Here is a 16,481-nt window from a genome sequence, read left to right as displayed (position 1 = left end):
CCTCCTGGTTCATAGGTTGATGCTCAACCACCAAGTCACACTGGCAGGCCCTTTGCCAATTTTCAATTAGTTTGTCTTTTTATTGTTGAATTATGAATTCTTTTTTTAAAAAAATATATTTTATTGATTTTTTACAGAGAGGAAGGGAGAGGGAGAGAGAGTTAGAAACATCGATGAGAGAGAAACTGGGGATGTGCCCGCAACCAAGGCACATGCCCCTGACCGGAACCGAACCAGGGACCCTTGAGTCCGCAGGCTGACGCTCTATCCACTGAGCCAAACCGGCCAGGGCTTGAATTATGAATTCTTTATATATTTCAGATACTTGACTGTTATTAGATATATGATTTAAAAATATTTTCTCCCATTCTATGGACTATCATTTTATTTTCTTGGTGGTGTTCTTTTATACACAAAATATTTTAATTATTTTGGAATCCAATTTATATATCTTTTGTGTTGTTGCTTATGCTTTGGTGTCCTAAGATCCATTTTCTAGCCTAAGTTCATAAGATTTACTCCTATGTTTTCTCTAAGAATTTTATAGCTTTAGTTCTTATTTAGGTTTATGATCTCTTTTGAGTTAATTGTTACATATGGTATGATATAGGGGTTCAACTTCCTTTGTTTGCAGGTAGACATCCAGTTGTCTTAGCACTACTTGTTGAAAAGACTACTCTTTCCCCATTGTATTGTCCTGGCACCCTTGTCAAAGATCAGTTAGCCATAGATGTATGGCTTTATTGTTGGACTTTCAATTCTATTCCACTGATCTATTCTTTAAAGCAGTTTTAGCTATCCTTGTGCCAGTGCCATACCGCTTTAATTACCATTCCTTTGTAGTTAGTTTTGAAATCATTAACTGTGAGTCCTCCTACTTTGTTGTCCTTTGTTTTGCTTTGTCCAGATACCCTGTAATTCCATATGAATTTTAGAATCAGCGCATTAGTTTCTACAAAGAAGTCAGATAGAGATTGCCTTGAGTCTGTGGATCATTTTGGGGAGTATTGCCATCTTAATAATGTGAAGTCTTCCAATCTATGGACTTGGGATGTGCTTTGGGTGTGTTGGGAAGGTTCTCCATGGGGGCTCCTGGTAGGCTTCACAGAGAGCGAGGTGTAAACATCTTTTTTAAAACTGAATTTATTGGGGTGACATTGATTTGTAAAATGATGCAGGTTTCAAGTGAAAAACTCAATAAAACATCATCTGCACACAGCATCATGTGCCCATCCCCCAGATTAGTGGAGCGATTCCCTTGCCCAGCTCTCAATTCCATCTGACTTCCTGAGAGGGCCTCTCTCAAAGGACTTGAACTTGCCACAAAGACTTCATGGCAGCAGGGGCTCCTCTCATCCTAGGTTAGCTGTGCAGCTGCACATCAGAGCCTGAAGCTTCCATTGGAGCAAATGTACTGAAAGAGGACTTTCCCCCTCTCTTATATTTCCCATTCAGCATAAATATCGCTATGTTTTAATTCCCAATTTCAAAATTTGGCTCCCTGAAAAGCCACCACCCACTTGTAGCCATATGTACTCCTCATGGCCCTTGTTGCCACAGGTGTTTTCTTGCTTCTCTGCCTCTGATGATCCCACTTGAAAGGAGGCCCAAGCTTTCAAGAGTGCCCAGTGGCTAACGTCTGTTGGACATTAAGGATACCCAAGTATGGGCTGAGGTGGGATGCCCTGGGTGGGTATGAGGTACTTGTAGCCCCAGTCATCAAACCTCTCCTATGCCATCTGCTCCCTGGGGCCTGGTATATTCCAAAGGGTAGTAGGGACTGGATTAAAATCACTGGGAGAAATTTAAAATAATGCCCAAGGTTATAAAAATAGTAAAGTACAACATGGGGAATATAGTGAATAATATTGTGATAATGATGTATGGTACCAGATGGGTCCTAGAATTACGGTGGTGATCATTTTGTAAGATATATAAATGTCTAATCACTAAGTTGTATACCTGAAACAAATAGTATGTCAACTATAATTGAAAAATTAAAAAAAATGCTCATGAAAGAAAAGTTCCAGTCTTGATTTAGGAAAACAGAAGTTCATTCCTTCATTTTTTCAAACAAGGTACAGTACAATTGAACAATGCACATTAATGAAAAAATGCAACTGCATTTTCTATTGCTCACTACTCTTTAAATAATTCAGATATTAAGGAAAAGACTGCTAATCACATTAATGCATTACAGAAATCAAAATTAACTTACCACACAAAATAAATTAAAACATTAAATATTAACCTTTTCAGTGCAACATATACAGAAGTTGGAGTAACAAGTTCTAAAAAAAAAAAGCATCAGGTTTGTATAATAAAGAGAATGAAAAGTTGAACACTTCAGTCAGGTATTACATTATAAAGAGGGGTCGCTTTTCAGTACTGTGTGTGTGCTTACCACTGGATCTTTCAGAGAGTCTGGTAAAAATCAGTGGCTACAGAGAATAGGTCTTATGTTAGAACATTAAGAACAAACATAGGTATTTATCTGTTTCTGTGATGTCTCCCATGGTCCTGGGCTTTTGAATCATCCCCCCTACACCTCTTTACTGAGCAGGTTGGGAGCAATCAAAGTGCAGATCCTACTAAAAGGGTCAGGGTCCCCGAGCAGTGTTGGAGCCTGGTTGACCCATTCTTGCCAAAATTGCCTGGGAAAGCCACCAGTGGCCCATGTGCACTGAGACAACCTGGCCCTGGAACACCTGGTTGGAGATGCCAGATACTTCTACTTGCAGAGAATAGTCTCCCAAGAAGCTCTAGAACTAAACCCTCCCCTCCCTCATCAAAGTGGGTGGGGGAGTGTCAATCCTACCTCCTCCTCCTTTCTCAGGAAAATAGACTTCGGGGGGCATTCTGCCCACCTCCTCTGCTGGAACACAATGGCAAGCTCATAGCTTGCTTTTTCCACATGTGCCTGGACATGTTTTTCAGGTCAGGATTGGCTGCTGTATGTCTTCAATGTAGAGAACAGTGTTTCCTGCTAATATGTTTGAAGTTTTGGCTTGTAGAGCAGGCTCCATAAAAGATGTGGAAGCATCTCCTCCCCTTTTAAAAATGGAATCTCTTCATTTTTCCTGAGGGAGATATGGAAACAGCTGTGTTTCCCACTCCCAGGTGTGTGGCTACGTATCAGGTCAAGTCTTGGGAATGATTCCCTAATCATTATGAACACATGGCTTTCTAAAAAGCAAGGAAACACAAGGAACCCGCAGAGATGGATTAGAAGATGCATTTTTATCCCCACATGGGCGCATTTTACAGCTAACCAAAGAAGTATCAACACCATAAAATGGCTCAGGGATCCAAAGCTTGTTGGCCATCTGATTTCTAGGAATCACCAAAAGAAGTAAGACTATGTCATATCCTGGGATGTGGACAAAGGTCCAACCAGGCCTGCCTTGACCCTGAACTTGCTTCCAACTCTTTTTAGGCCTGGTTTGCAGAGTACCGACCCCAGAGGCATGAGGAAGTGCACATTCAAGCCTGTTTATTGCATACTTGTATAGGCACAAGGAAGGGGGCGCTGGCAGCTGTGACTTCTTGGATCTGAGGACCAGGACATTCACAGACACTAAACTCAAAGACCCCACAGGGAAGCAAGAAGGTTCCCTCCACTTCCATCCATGTCTTCTCACACCTCTGCAAAAGCTCTTGGAAGCCTAAAGACCAGATACCAATCCTTCCATTCACTAGGTGAAGAAAGCCTCACAAACATTTTCACATCAGTCCAAACCTTTTAAAGGCAATCAGACCTCTAAGAGTCTCTAAAAGACTGGGGAAAGATCGTCCTAAAGAAAAAATGTGACCTCAAGTTAACAAGTAACACTACTCCACTTCCATTAGTCTCTTTAGACCATCAGACTGTCAAGAGGCTGAGGGGAAAAATGAGTGTACACTGGGGTCTATAAGCCGGCATTAACTGGATTGGTCTCTAAGTGAGATGCTACATATATCAGCTTCAGCCCACATATCTGTAGGAATGGCCCAAGGAATGCAAACTTAGATCTATTTTCTTTTATAATTAAAACCTGCAAGCTGTGTCAATTACATGGTTAGGGGCCACCTGGTAAACAGATCCTATTTCTGCTCTCAGTGCTTTGGGTGTACCATGATTCAATAAAAGTGCCAAAGTTAAGACATGGGTCATATGACTCTCAACTGTAAGGAAGGGAGAGAAGATTAATTGAAATAGACAGACTGGGAAAGAAGAATTAGGGGAGGACAAAATTAACTGGTCACTTTCAGCATGTGAGGAGCTCAATGCACTGAAGGGTTACTTGGTAGAAATCTTTCCTTCTTCCGAATATTAATGAATAAGACTTTCCTCATGTAAGGAGTTTGTACATTATTTCACTGTTATTCAGTTCCCAAATTTTAATGAAAATTCCTAGGGATGAACTCCCCACTACTTGGCAGGAGGGAGGCAGTGCTTCCCACAGGCAGGCCAGTGGGTCAGAATGTACCCTAATGCCCAGGAGAACTATTCCGCCCTTTTCTGAGGGGAAAGTGAGACTCTTACAGTAGACATGGCTTGTTAGGGTTTTTGTTAATAAAACCAGCATCCTGGATGAAAACAAACAAAAAGTCATTGAAATATTTCTCCTCGTGCTTGAAAATAAATAGAAAAGTTAATTTTTTCCTTTTAAAAATGAAGTAACAAATCAACCAAGTGACAAAATGGAAGATAAATGACCAGTCCCCCTTTCATGAATGTGGCCCCAAATGCCCGTGGCTCTCAGAGGGCTCATGTTAATCATAGAGCAGTGTAGCAAGTCTTGTGTTTAACGCATGCAGACCCACACACAGGAGCATTCTTCTCTCCCCGACTGAGATGACACATCTATGCTGCTGGATTGGCTAACCTTTCCACCAGAATGAATCCAGGGGCATTTACCTGCTTTGTGTCTTAAATGGCACAACGTCTGAACCCTAATCTTTGTTCCCATCAGCAACTCAACCTCTGCTTCCATCTCTGTACCTCCTGGGTAGCTTTTCCTAAGCCTTAACTGTCCCAAAGAGGCCAGACATTTTAAATCAGTATAACTTTCCATCATTAATGTAGAAGTCTAAAAGAGTTTTTTTGCTTTTTACATTGACTTGAGAAATTAAAAATAAAACCAACATCCAGCTAATAAATAAGAAATTATCTCCAAGGGTGGTGGTGACTTGGGAAGGTCCTTAATATTTCATGTTTGTGGAAGACGTTGGGCTGGTTGAGGGTCTCCTGGACGGAGGACAGACATAGCTCTTCTTAAACTTGGCATCCTCACATAACAATAAGCAGTTACCCTTTCTCCACCTTCTTCCTCAATAAATGGATGAGAAAAAACTGTAACAACTATAGGAATCTCCGGTGTTGGGCAGGATGCATGCTGTTGTGGGTCCATTAAAAAGAAACACAGCTTGGCATCCATGAATGGTAGAAGACAACTACTCTTGGACTCAGATGTTGACTGACACACACATCTTGTACTGGTATAGGTAAACAGGAAGTCCACCCCTTGCAGTTCTTTTTTGACCAGTCTTTAAATTGTGATCCACTGATTTCTTTTCTAGGTCACAGTGAATAACCCCAAGCAGATAGGTTCTTGACAGAGTTTTGAAGGAAGGCCCACACAAGACAAAAGGCTGCACAGCTGATTGCCGGCAGAGTAGGAAGGTCTGTCAGCACGTCCTAGGCATCCCTTGCTGGGCCGTCCATTCTTCATTAGGGCTGCCCCAGTCCACTTGGCCAAATTCCTCCTCTGGGCTCTTCAGACCACTGCAAGGAAGGAAAAACAGGTTAAGCTCTGTGGGCCAGACCCCAACCATGCTGGCCAAACAGGCTTGAGACAGAAACTTAGAGATGCATCAGCCAAGGTCATCAAGTTCTCTTGGGCACTCAGACCTAAGTCCAAATTCTGTAGGTTCAACTTCAGGGGAAGCAGCTTCTGAAGCTGTGCTTTCAGTGCCAAAGAAAAGGCTGACCAAAAGTGAAATGAGTTGTGGCAGAAGAGAAATGGGGATGTATTCTGTTTTGTGGGCCTCAATTCAACTGGAGGTGATTCGACCCAGTCTGTGGCTAGCACCCTCATAAAGTATGGTTTAGTGGGCAATTCATGAGCTGGTCTAGGGTTCTGGTGGTAGGATCGCTTCCTCTATGGCCATACAAGAAAGGACCCATTTGTTTCTCAATGGGTGGGGGCCCTGAGGGCATCCTCTGTGGCTGTAGTGGTAAGGCAGCATGGACCTCATTCCCAGCAGCTCCCCAGTCAGCCTGAGCAACTTCCTACCCTGGTCCCTCTCAAGGTCCCTCTGGAGGTGGGGAGGTATGCCTCACCTCAGAGACAGGGGCTTCAGCCTCAGTGGCCATCTCTGGAAGGCCAGATCTATCCCCAGGCTCAAGGCTAATGTTCTCTCAAATGTGGTAGAGAAGAAGTAATATTAAGGAGAAACTTAACTCTGCTCTGAATGACTCTGCTGAGGTGTGGACAAACGGTACAAAATTTACTATGAATTTTCTTGAAAGGTGTAAGTAACGTTTTTATTGGTGTTAAAAGACAAAATAAAATTTACCTCCATTAGCTCAATGGATGGCCCCAGAAGTAGTGGAAGAGAGGTATGAGTGAGGCCTTGAGGGACCTTGGTTCTCATCCTAGTGCCCCCTCTCTCCTCCCATGGACTCATGGTGGGACCCAAGAAGGCCTCTGGCAGACTCAGACCTATATCACCCACAAATCCTCCTTTTCGTTAAGGCTATTTTGAGGATTAATGGATTAGCATCCTCCCAGATCAAAAGAACTGCCCTGGCACAATTACTGTGGTTCTTGAAATGAAAAACAAATACATGGTGCTCCTGGGCCTTCCGTTCCCTCCAGGTCAGATACCATGAGGTTTAACAAACACATCAGTTGCTTTTCTCCCTAGCTCTCCATGCAACCTTGAGCTTCTGGAATGTCAACTGTTTATCAGAGAAGGACACCTTGGGTGGATCAGCCTGGGGCAATTGCCTCCTGACCCACTACTTACTAAAAAGAAGCTTTTATGACAGGCTCTATTGCATTGCAAAAAATGGCTGATGTGAGATTTCTCAGAGTTTGTCTGGATAAAGGAGCAATTTGGCTCCATGAGCCCCAAGATAGTGATGCTCAGATGCGGGCTTCTGAGATGTGTGTTGGCTCACGTGTAGATGTCCAGTCCGCTTTGAGGATGTTGAAAAACATGCATGAAACAATGAAAAACGTAATGATGGTTACAGGATCTAAGAGTCTGAGGAGTCCTTAGAGACCTTTGATAGGCCAGATGCTCACTCCACAGATGAGAAATGGGAAGTGATTTTTTTAAGAGAAAGAAAATGAACATCTATTGCATATCCACAGTTGGGGTTACACAATACTAGATACTTTATGTCCATACTTACTCAATTTACACAACATTTTAAAATAAGAAAACTGAGGCTCAGAGATGTTATGTAACTTGTTAAAAGTCACATAGTCACCAGTAAGGATAAAAGAGCTCCCCTTTGAGTAAAACACACATTAGGCTAAACTAAACCTTACTTGGTAGATAAATATCATCTTTTCTCCCTCTTCCTGACTCATCATCCAAGAACTTCTGCCCTGACCTGGAGAAGGTGTCATTTTCTCCCCCAAAGGGGAAAAGGCCCCTCCTCGATGCAGCCCCTTACCTGTTTCTGCGTGGCAGCAAGCAGGCCTTCCTTTCAGGAGGGCGCTGGGCTTCTCGTGCCGGCAGATGAGGGCCCGGCACCACTCACAGTATTTTCGGACCTGGCAGCAGCTGCAAAGACACAGAGAACATGGTTGAGGCAGGAGCCTGGCAGGAGTGCCCAGCTGGTACAGTGTCTGCCCGAGGGGCCTTCTGGGCAGGTCTGGGCTTTCAACCAGCCTCCCATGGGGGCCTCTAGAGGGACAGACACAGCAAGGGACTGAGGGCCCGGCTGGGTGGTGGCCTTTAGGGCAGATGCTGGCCAACAACAAAGACACCCATTGACCACCCCAAGGCCCCAGCTCTGTTTGTGCAACTCTGCTCAGGGCAACTGGGCTTCAGCTTGCCCGACTGTCAGAGAGGCCCAGTCACCCACCCATCTGCCCGCCCCATAAAGCAGCAGAAGGGTAATTCCATGAGTAGGACTGGGACAAAGCAGCCGCTTCAGGCTGGCAGGGCTGTGAGGGCTTGGGAGGGGGGCAGCCTTCCATTAGGTATTGCCAGCAGCAAAGCAGGGAATGTGGATGGGCTGAACTGACTCATAGAAAGAATGAGAGAATGAGGCATGGATCTCAGTGGCTTTGAATCCTTCTCTGAGGACTAACATCCTCTAGTTGGGGCAAAGCTAACTTCCTGGTGAACCTGTGTTACCAGAGTCCTGAAGCATTAGGACTGCTCCTGCCTCCTTGGGTGGGTAGGAAAGAACAGTTTGTAGAGTTAGCATGAAAAAAGAATCAGAGAACTCAAAGAAGGTCAGAGGAGAAGCACTAAGTCATTCATTACCTAGAGACACTGATGGCTCTTTTCCATGGAAGTCCCATTGAAGACTTCATTTCCTAACCTTAATGTATACTAGTATATAATCTATGAATCCACTGACCAGGGCTGGGAGAGATCTCTTGGCTGACATGAACCCGAGAACAGACAAGGAAACAAGCCTGTTGCTGTGCTTCCTTCCCTCTTGGTGCCTGGTAGCAATTCACAATCCCTAGACCTGGAAAGGTTCCTGGGATCCCTGAATCTTTGGGCAGCAGACTGAGAAGGGGCCCTGCAATACTTCTGCCCAACCTGTTCTGGAACAGTGGCCAGCAGTCTGCCTGGACGGGTCCCTCCTGAGTTACACAGTCCAGGTTGGGACCAGCTCCTCCCATGCTGAAGGCCTTGATACCAAATCTGTCATTGATTGCTGTCTTGCAGTCAGCTAGCCAGGTGGGCTTGCCCCAGTCATACCCCAGCCAGGAGCATCACCAGGACAGTGAGAGCAAAGTCTCTTTATCTCTCTGGCAGGGGATGAGTTGGTCCCAACCAACTCTGCAACTCAGGATGGCCCCCTACCCAGGCATCTAGCAGCCTGGTGAGCATGAGGGCTTAGTCTCTGGCTCAGAGATTCTGAAGTTGGTGTCTGGCAAGGATGGGCTGGCAAAGGACAGAGGAGAAGTGGGACTGGCTGCCTCCCTGGGAATGAGAGAGGCTGTCTAGTATCCTGGTTTATTCTTGTCTCCAAAAAATCTGGTGAAAATGAACCTTTAAGTCCCTCTGGAGAGGCCCACGTGGGCACTCAGTCTTATTCTAAGGCTTTAGGACCCTCCTTGCCACAGAAATAGGACTGTGAATGTGATGGTTGAGTGCAGGTAGCTAGCCAGCCAAGAGAATTGATGCCAGTAGTCCGTTAAGTTGCTACTGCTCTCCAAGGGAGGGTCTTCATGAGTGGCAGAACCTGAGCTCTGACCCAGCTTGGACCAGGACTGCTTGTCCACTACCTACAGGCACGTTTTTCCAAGATAGACGGGAATGGAACAGATACTGCTAGGAGAGGAAGGAAAGGCCAGCCTAGTTCAGACCTCATCTCTCACCACTTAATGCTGGCTTATTCCAGGAGAAGGATGTGAGCAGGTTGTGGCTACTGTCAACTGGCTGGTGCTCTAAAGCGCATTTTATTCATTGCCAGAACCAGGGAAGATATGGGCAAGCAAACGGGGGTAAGAAACATCTGAAAACAATCTCTAATGGTCTGGGCTCAGGAAGGCTTCCTGGAAGATGCAAGGTGGAAACTGAGTTTTGAAGGATGAGGAGGGCAGAGAAGTGCAAAAATGAGGAAGGGCTGTCATTAACTTGTCATAATATAACAGTGGTCTTCGACACGGCTTTAGGATTTACAAAGAGCTCCTGCCCAAATGAGGCTGGGATAGTTTCCCGTTCACTCTCGGGCACCTGGATGTTCCATCACGAAATAGTGAAGGCTCCAAACCCAACAATGAGAGAGAGAGGGGTGTTGCCTTTGTTCTGCGTGGCTTCCAGCAGTGCACAGGCCCACTGCTGGGACCATCCCAGGACATGTGCCCTTTGACAGCTTGCCTGTCACCAAAGTTCCTCTTGGCTTAGCTGATACCAATCAGACATCACAGCAACAAACTGCTGAGGTGACCCTGTTATCAGGCATGCTGCAGATGTCCCTGGGAGGGCGGGAGACCTGACCTTAGGGCAGCAAATACTCACTGTATCAGCACACACGTGATGATGAGGCCAGCCAGGGCCACGACGGAAACCACCACTAAGGCGGTGATGGCCTGCTTCTTCTGGCTGGCGGCCACCACGGCCAGGAGGTCTGCATGCTCACAGCGCGCTCCGACATACCCGGAGTGGCAGCTGGGAAAGAAAGGGACATCAGCACACTCTCTGGTAGAAGGTCTTGTTTCCCCCACTTCCTCAGGGAAGGCTGGGCTGAAGGGACCCAAAGCCCCAGGAAAAGCCCAAAGGGACCCCTCCAGGTGTCAGGAAAGTCACCCCCACTTCCCTGCACAGGCACCTCTTGCTTGGAGAATGAGGGGTAAGGAACCAGCTTTATCACGTGGGGATGAAAGGTGCTGCTGAAGCACTTCATTATTATTGTCACCAAGCCAGCTCTTGGGGGAATGAAGGAGGCAGCAAATGTGTTTATGACACGGAGTTCATTTTGGCAGTTCATAAAAATTGAGGTTATTTTTAAACCACATGTGTGTATCCAGAATTTCTGATGACGAGCTTAAGAAAACACACTAAACCAGCAGGAGACATAGGCTGTGGTTTGCTTATCTTCTTTAAGTTTAATTAGCTCTGCAAGCATTTACCTGGTGGCCTAGTGCATGTGGCACATACTGACATTAGAGCCAGCACTACTAACTAGTAATTGTAGGACTTGCGAAGCCACTGATCTGTGAACCCTGGTCCTCATTTCCAACAACAGCTGGCCTTTCTCCACTAGAGGATTAGTAAGGGTACAAAAGAGGCCATGTTTGTGAGCTGCGTGTAATCTCTAAAGGGCAACATCAGCACAAGCCACTGTTATTATTGGTATTGCTACTATTCAGAGGCTCTTTGGCATCATTCATTTCAGTAACAGCCTCCTCCTATGTGCTAAAGGTGAATGATGCTTCTTCCATCTCGCTCTGGCCTGTCCTACCCACCTCCATCCCCCAACCCGATTTTGGGGCAGCCACATGTGCTTCTCACGTGATGATTCCTTAGGACATATTCTACTCATAGGAAGTGATGGCCATTTTCTGATGCAGGCATTTCCCCTCTTCAAAGCATATTATTCTTTTCAATAGAAGATACTTAGCTTACACATTAGTCCCTTTGTCTGGGGTGACTTTCAAATTGTGATGAAAATGTTTGATCACCTCGACCTTCTCAGGTGCGGAGCCTACCTTCTCACAGGGAACTTCCCAGGAGCAGCCTTGCACCAGACATCACACCCTGGTTTTAAGTTTTGTTTTGCTCCCCCTCAGACATGGCAATGATAGCTAAACTTTTGTTTTTCAAGAGTACTTCTTGATGAAGTAGATAGCCTGCCACCTTCACTTTTAGATTAAAAGACACTCGAGGAACATGGAAAAATGAAAAGGAGGTGAAAGGTTATGGTGTGCCAGCCTATTGTGCCAGCGCTAGCCTCAGAGCCATTCCATTTGTGAGTCCTCTAAACCTGTGCTCCTGGCTGCCAGACCCCACATGACAGAAGGGCCCTTGGAGTTAGGTCCTCGGATAATGAATACCCTCGTTTTGGGAATATAATGCTTTTTCATTATAACCTATTTCATTATAACTATTTCATTATGATGTTAATGAACTTAACTCTTATTTATACCAATTAGCCCATGGCAACATTGGTTTCATTATACATCATTTCGTGTAAAGTCTTAGAGCTTATCAATGACATTAAGTGAGAACTTACTGTATAGTACATTTTCCAGGAGCATAGGTTTTGCTCAATGGTAACAAAAAATTAACCATTTTAATGTTAAAGGAACAGGTACTCTACGGGGTTAAGATTTATGGTAAACAGTAGATGCTGCAAAAATTGCTGATTAAGGCTACAACCTGGGATACCACAGCATACAAGCTTCTGTCTGTAACACTGCTTAATAGAAGTCTTACACTGGCACTCTTTCTCCCAAAGCCCAACTGTTATCTACCTAAAAAGGTATGTTTTTAGTTTGAATTCAGGCACTTGCTTTTCTGTTAAGGGTTATTTTACATTTAGCATGCCCTTTCTCATTTAATCCTTGCACAGAAAAGTCAAGTCATTTGGTTGTGCCCACCCTGCTGGGAAGAGAGAGAAATTCATACCCAGGTCTGCTGACCCCACAGTCTGGGTTCTTGCTCACTCACCAGGCTGCTTCCCCAGCATACTAAACAGGTTGGGATGAGAATGCCACAGATTAAGCTCTTGATCAAATCTGGCTTTTGGCTTAGCCTCCAATCATGATAGGGTAAAAGATCTGAGGTTCCACAAGGTTGCAAAGGGTTTTCATTGTTTGGTAATTAAGGTAGCTGAGGTGGGCCAACTAGGATGGAAACTGCCGCATAGGGTTCTCTATAGACCTGAGAAGAAGAGAGCAGGCCCTTGATGGAAGAGAAACAAAGTGGAAGAGGGGGGATCTCCAGCAAGAAGACTCTTCTTGACAAAGGATCTGGACCACAGAATGCTGAATGAGAACCCTGGCTCTCACACACACGGGCTGGGAAGGAGAAGACTGAGGGGCTAGGGGACGGGGCAGATTTTTTGTTTGTTTGTTATCAATAACAATTATGTGAAGGCAAAAGTCAAGAAATAGCTCACCCTATCGGTTGTGAAAACAAAGTCACTGGGGGAAGCTAACAGCAGACTGGATTGGGGGCTGAAAGGCGATGAGCAGCAGATGTTGGCGATGCATAAGTCTAAGCTGTCAGTGTCTAAAGGGAATCCTGCAAAGGGTCCCTTCTCTGGCCCACACCCAGATGGCTCCCACCTGAGTTTTGGGCTTCCTCCATTTGGTATCTGACACCCTATTTCTGCAGGGCCAGAATCTACCCCCTCCACTTTATTACCTATCACCAAGGTTCCGGCTAATCCAAGTTGTCTCACCCGCTTCACCAGCCCAGTGTCAAATAAACGCGTGTCCAGCACATAGGCACTTAGGACACACCTGCCTAATGAGTGAATACTACCCTCCCACTTGCCCATTTCAACTCCTATTAGCTTATTTGCCTGGACAATTATTACTCACTGTCCTCCTCAGATTCCATCTCAAATACTACATTCTCCAAAAAGATGTAACTTACAGACCCAGTCCCCCATCCATTCATTTTTCATAGCTCTTTCCATGGCTCTCCCTTAACCTCTCCTCCTCCTCTGAATGCCTTCAGGACTATGCCCACCTATCTGACTGCCCTTCCACTAGCCTCACTGAAGGGCAGACTCCATGCTTTTGTGGGCAAGACCTAGCTCTACAAAAACTGGTGAACTACTGAGCAGAATGGGCTGGGGAGCCTGAGCTTTGTGGTGAATAGTTAGATTTCTAACCAGGAGTTGCACCCAAGCCAATAGCACTTCTCTGTAGACAATATTAATGCAGCTTCCTTCTAGAGAAGAGTAGTGATGAGGATTAGCATAAATATTTGTGAAAGGTCCAGGTGATAGGTGGGTGAACACCTATGAAGCAATTTCACGTGGCATGAAATGTTCCTCCTTTAACCTTCAGGCTATGGGAGAGACTGATCCTACCACCTCCCCAACCATTTGATTCTAAAAACCCTATGAATTAACAAATGAATGCTGGGAATTCTAAGAAATCCCATTTAAATAAAAGGGTGACAGCCAGGTGCTAATTACAGCACTTATCATTTATCAAGGCAGTAGGCTAAACTCCTATATGAATTATCTCTTTTTATTATTATTATTATTTTTTTTTAGAGAGAGAGAGGGAGGGAAAGAGAGAAACATTGATGAGAGATGAGAAACATCGATCTGCTGCCTCCTGCACACCCCTCAATGGGGATCTAGCCAGCAACCCAGGCATGTGCCCTGACCAGGAATTGAACTGGCAACCTTTTGGTGCACAGGACAACACCCAGCCAACTGAGCCACACCAGTCAGGGCAAATTACCTCTTAATCCCAACAATCACAGAGCATGTAAGGTCAGGGCTATATTTACCTTGCTTTGCAGATTAGGAAATGGGAACTTCTAGAAGTTTAAAAACCAATACTCTCAACTATGAAGGCTATCTTTCTGGGGTAATGCAAATTAGTTTGAATGATACTCTAGGATAGTGATTTAATGACAAATGCACAAACCTCATAACAAAAAGAAATATGGGCTGCTGACTGCCCCATCAAGTATGGAAAATTGCAAAGATGCCCCAGATGCCCTGAAGAAAGAGAACATCCTGGGCTAGGCCACATTTTGTTGACTTCCCACGTTCTTCCTACTGTGTGTTCTGGGTCCTTCTCAATCAGCTCTGCCTGCCTCAAAACAACCCTAGCAATGGTCCTAGCACATTAAGAATGTCTTCATGCCAACACGATTGCCTGTCACCTTAGTGTTACAGCTGCAAATACAGCTGAGCCTTGAATATCACAGGTTTGAACTATATGGTTCACTTACATGTGGATTTTTTTTTCAATAAATACCTGTATTGTTTGTGATCCTTGGTTGGGAGTCCGCCGATATGTAGGGCCGACTATATGCATTCATCTACGGCATTTATATAGAAGACATGAACATCTGCAGATTTTAATGTTGGTGGGAAATTAATCCCCTGTGGATACCCAGGGATATCTAAATTTTTGGGGAGTCAAAAGTTAATATGTGGACTTTGTACTGCGTGGAGGGTGAGTGTCATTCAAGGGTCTACTGTACTCAAATCTCATTCTCATTGGGTTAGGGAGCCCAACGTGCTCTGAATGAAAACTTACCCAGTGAGGCAAGGAGGCACCCGGGTGACTGCCTAATAGGTAAGACTCCAGGTCATGGCCTAGGTGAGCTCTGAGAATAGCAAGTCTTAGCCCCAAGCAGCCCAAATGTAGCTGAGAGGCAGAATAGCCTCTGGTCTAGAAGCTTGGGCTTTTCTAGTACATCCCAGGTCAAAATCACTCTGAAAATGGGGTGTTTTAAAGAAAAGGCCAAAGGCAATTCTGATAAAGGCAGAGTTGACAGCCACCATGAAGGTTTTACCAGTGACATTACCTCTAGTTGCCCATTGGAATTGCCTGGAAAGGTTGAAAAAATCATGATGTCCAGGCCACACACTAGACCAGTGGTCGGCAAACTCATTAGTCAACAAAGCCAAATATCAACAGTACAACGATTGAAATTTCTTTTGAGAGCCAAAATTTTAAAACTTAAACTTCTTCTAACGCCACTTCTTCAAAATAGACTCGCCCAGGCCATAGTATTTTGTGGAAGAGCCACACTCAAGGGGCCAAAGAACCGCATGTGGCTCGCAAGCCACGGTTTGTCGACCACTGCCCTAGACCAACTGAATCTGAATCTCTGGGAATAAGGCCTGAGCATCCCTATTTTTAAAGCCCCCAGATGATTCTACTGGGCAGCCAAAGTTAAGAACCATAATTTAGACCTTCTGGCCTTGAGGTGGAGAGGAGGTCCTTTCTCTTTCTCAATCATTTCTAATAATGGGGATGCTTCCCAGATGGGGGAAAAAAGAAAAGGTTGGTGACTATTTTTTTGGTATTTTTTTAAACATCCCAAACTTCTACTAATATTAGACTTAATTATGCTGATTATTTTAGGTACAAGTTACACAAGGAAGGGAAGAGTCACTTCACCTGATCACAAATGAATGACACTTAACTCAGCTGCTGTCCTCTCCTTTACCTCAGGTAGGCACTGGTTCCTACCTGACTGCACATAAGAACCACCTGGGAAGCTCAGGGAAATGCCAAGGCCAAGGTCACACCCAGGAGATGACCATCCCATTGCTCTGTATACCCAGGCGATTCCAGTGTGCAGTCGGGCCTAAGAACCACTGAGGTAGAACTATCATTTAAGTACACAGAATCAAGAACCAACAATTCAAAATCTGCCACTTCTCCTCCCTCCCCCATTCTCTCCTCTACCTGCCCCCTGCCACTGGGCATTTCCTCAGGGTGGTGGCTATAAAATGGGCCACCTTATATCAAGTGCAGGAGAAACAGAGATGTACTCCTATTTACAACAGGAATCTGAATAAAATAGGAGTTATTTTATCTATCACAGAGGGGAATGGGAAATGTGTAGGACTGAACTTTTTAAAAATATCATTTGACCATTCAATTTCATCTGTCTAGAGTGGGTTTTGCCAAACACAAGGTTCTAGGATGCTGTTTTGTCTTCATAATGCTGAAAATGAGGCTCTGGAATTACATTTAGGCTCTTTTTCCCAAAAGAAGAACCAAAAAGAAAGAAGTGCATAAAAAAGAAAGTGTAGCCCAGGAGGGCAAGGAGGTTGTCTGAGCTGCGAAGGAGGTTGTCTG

At 44.9% G+C, this 16,481-nt stretch overlaps 1 protein-coding gene across 1 annotated transcript in view; it reads right to left on the bottom strand.

Moving 5' to 3' along the window:
* Positions 1-2,034: 2,034 nt before the first annotated feature.
* Positions 2,035-16,481, bottom strand: part of TGFA (transforming growth factor alpha) — a 102,796-nt gene continuing 88,349 nt past the window's right edge. The window contains exons 4-6 of the mRNA XM_080684308.1: positions 10,207-10,356; positions 7,673-7,782; positions 2,035-5,767 (exon numbers count right to left, since the gene is read on the bottom strand). Coding sequence (XP_080540434.1) covers positions 5,760-5,767; positions 7,673-7,782; positions 10,207-10,356 — 268 coding nt within the window. The 3' untranslated portion in view covers positions 2,035-5,759. The remainder of the gene's footprint in view (positions 5,768-7,672; positions 7,783-10,206; positions 10,357-16,481) is intronic.

Source organism: Plecotus auritus (genome assembly GCF_963455305.1).
Source record: "Plecotus auritus genome assembly, chromosome: 8".
Classification (NCBI taxonomy): domain Eukaryota; kingdom Metazoa; phylum Chordata; class Mammalia; order Chiroptera; family Vespertilionidae; genus Plecotus; species Plecotus auritus.
The sequence above is the reverse complement of the archived record's forward strand: the minus strand, read 5'-3'. Positions and strand labels throughout refer to the sequence as shown.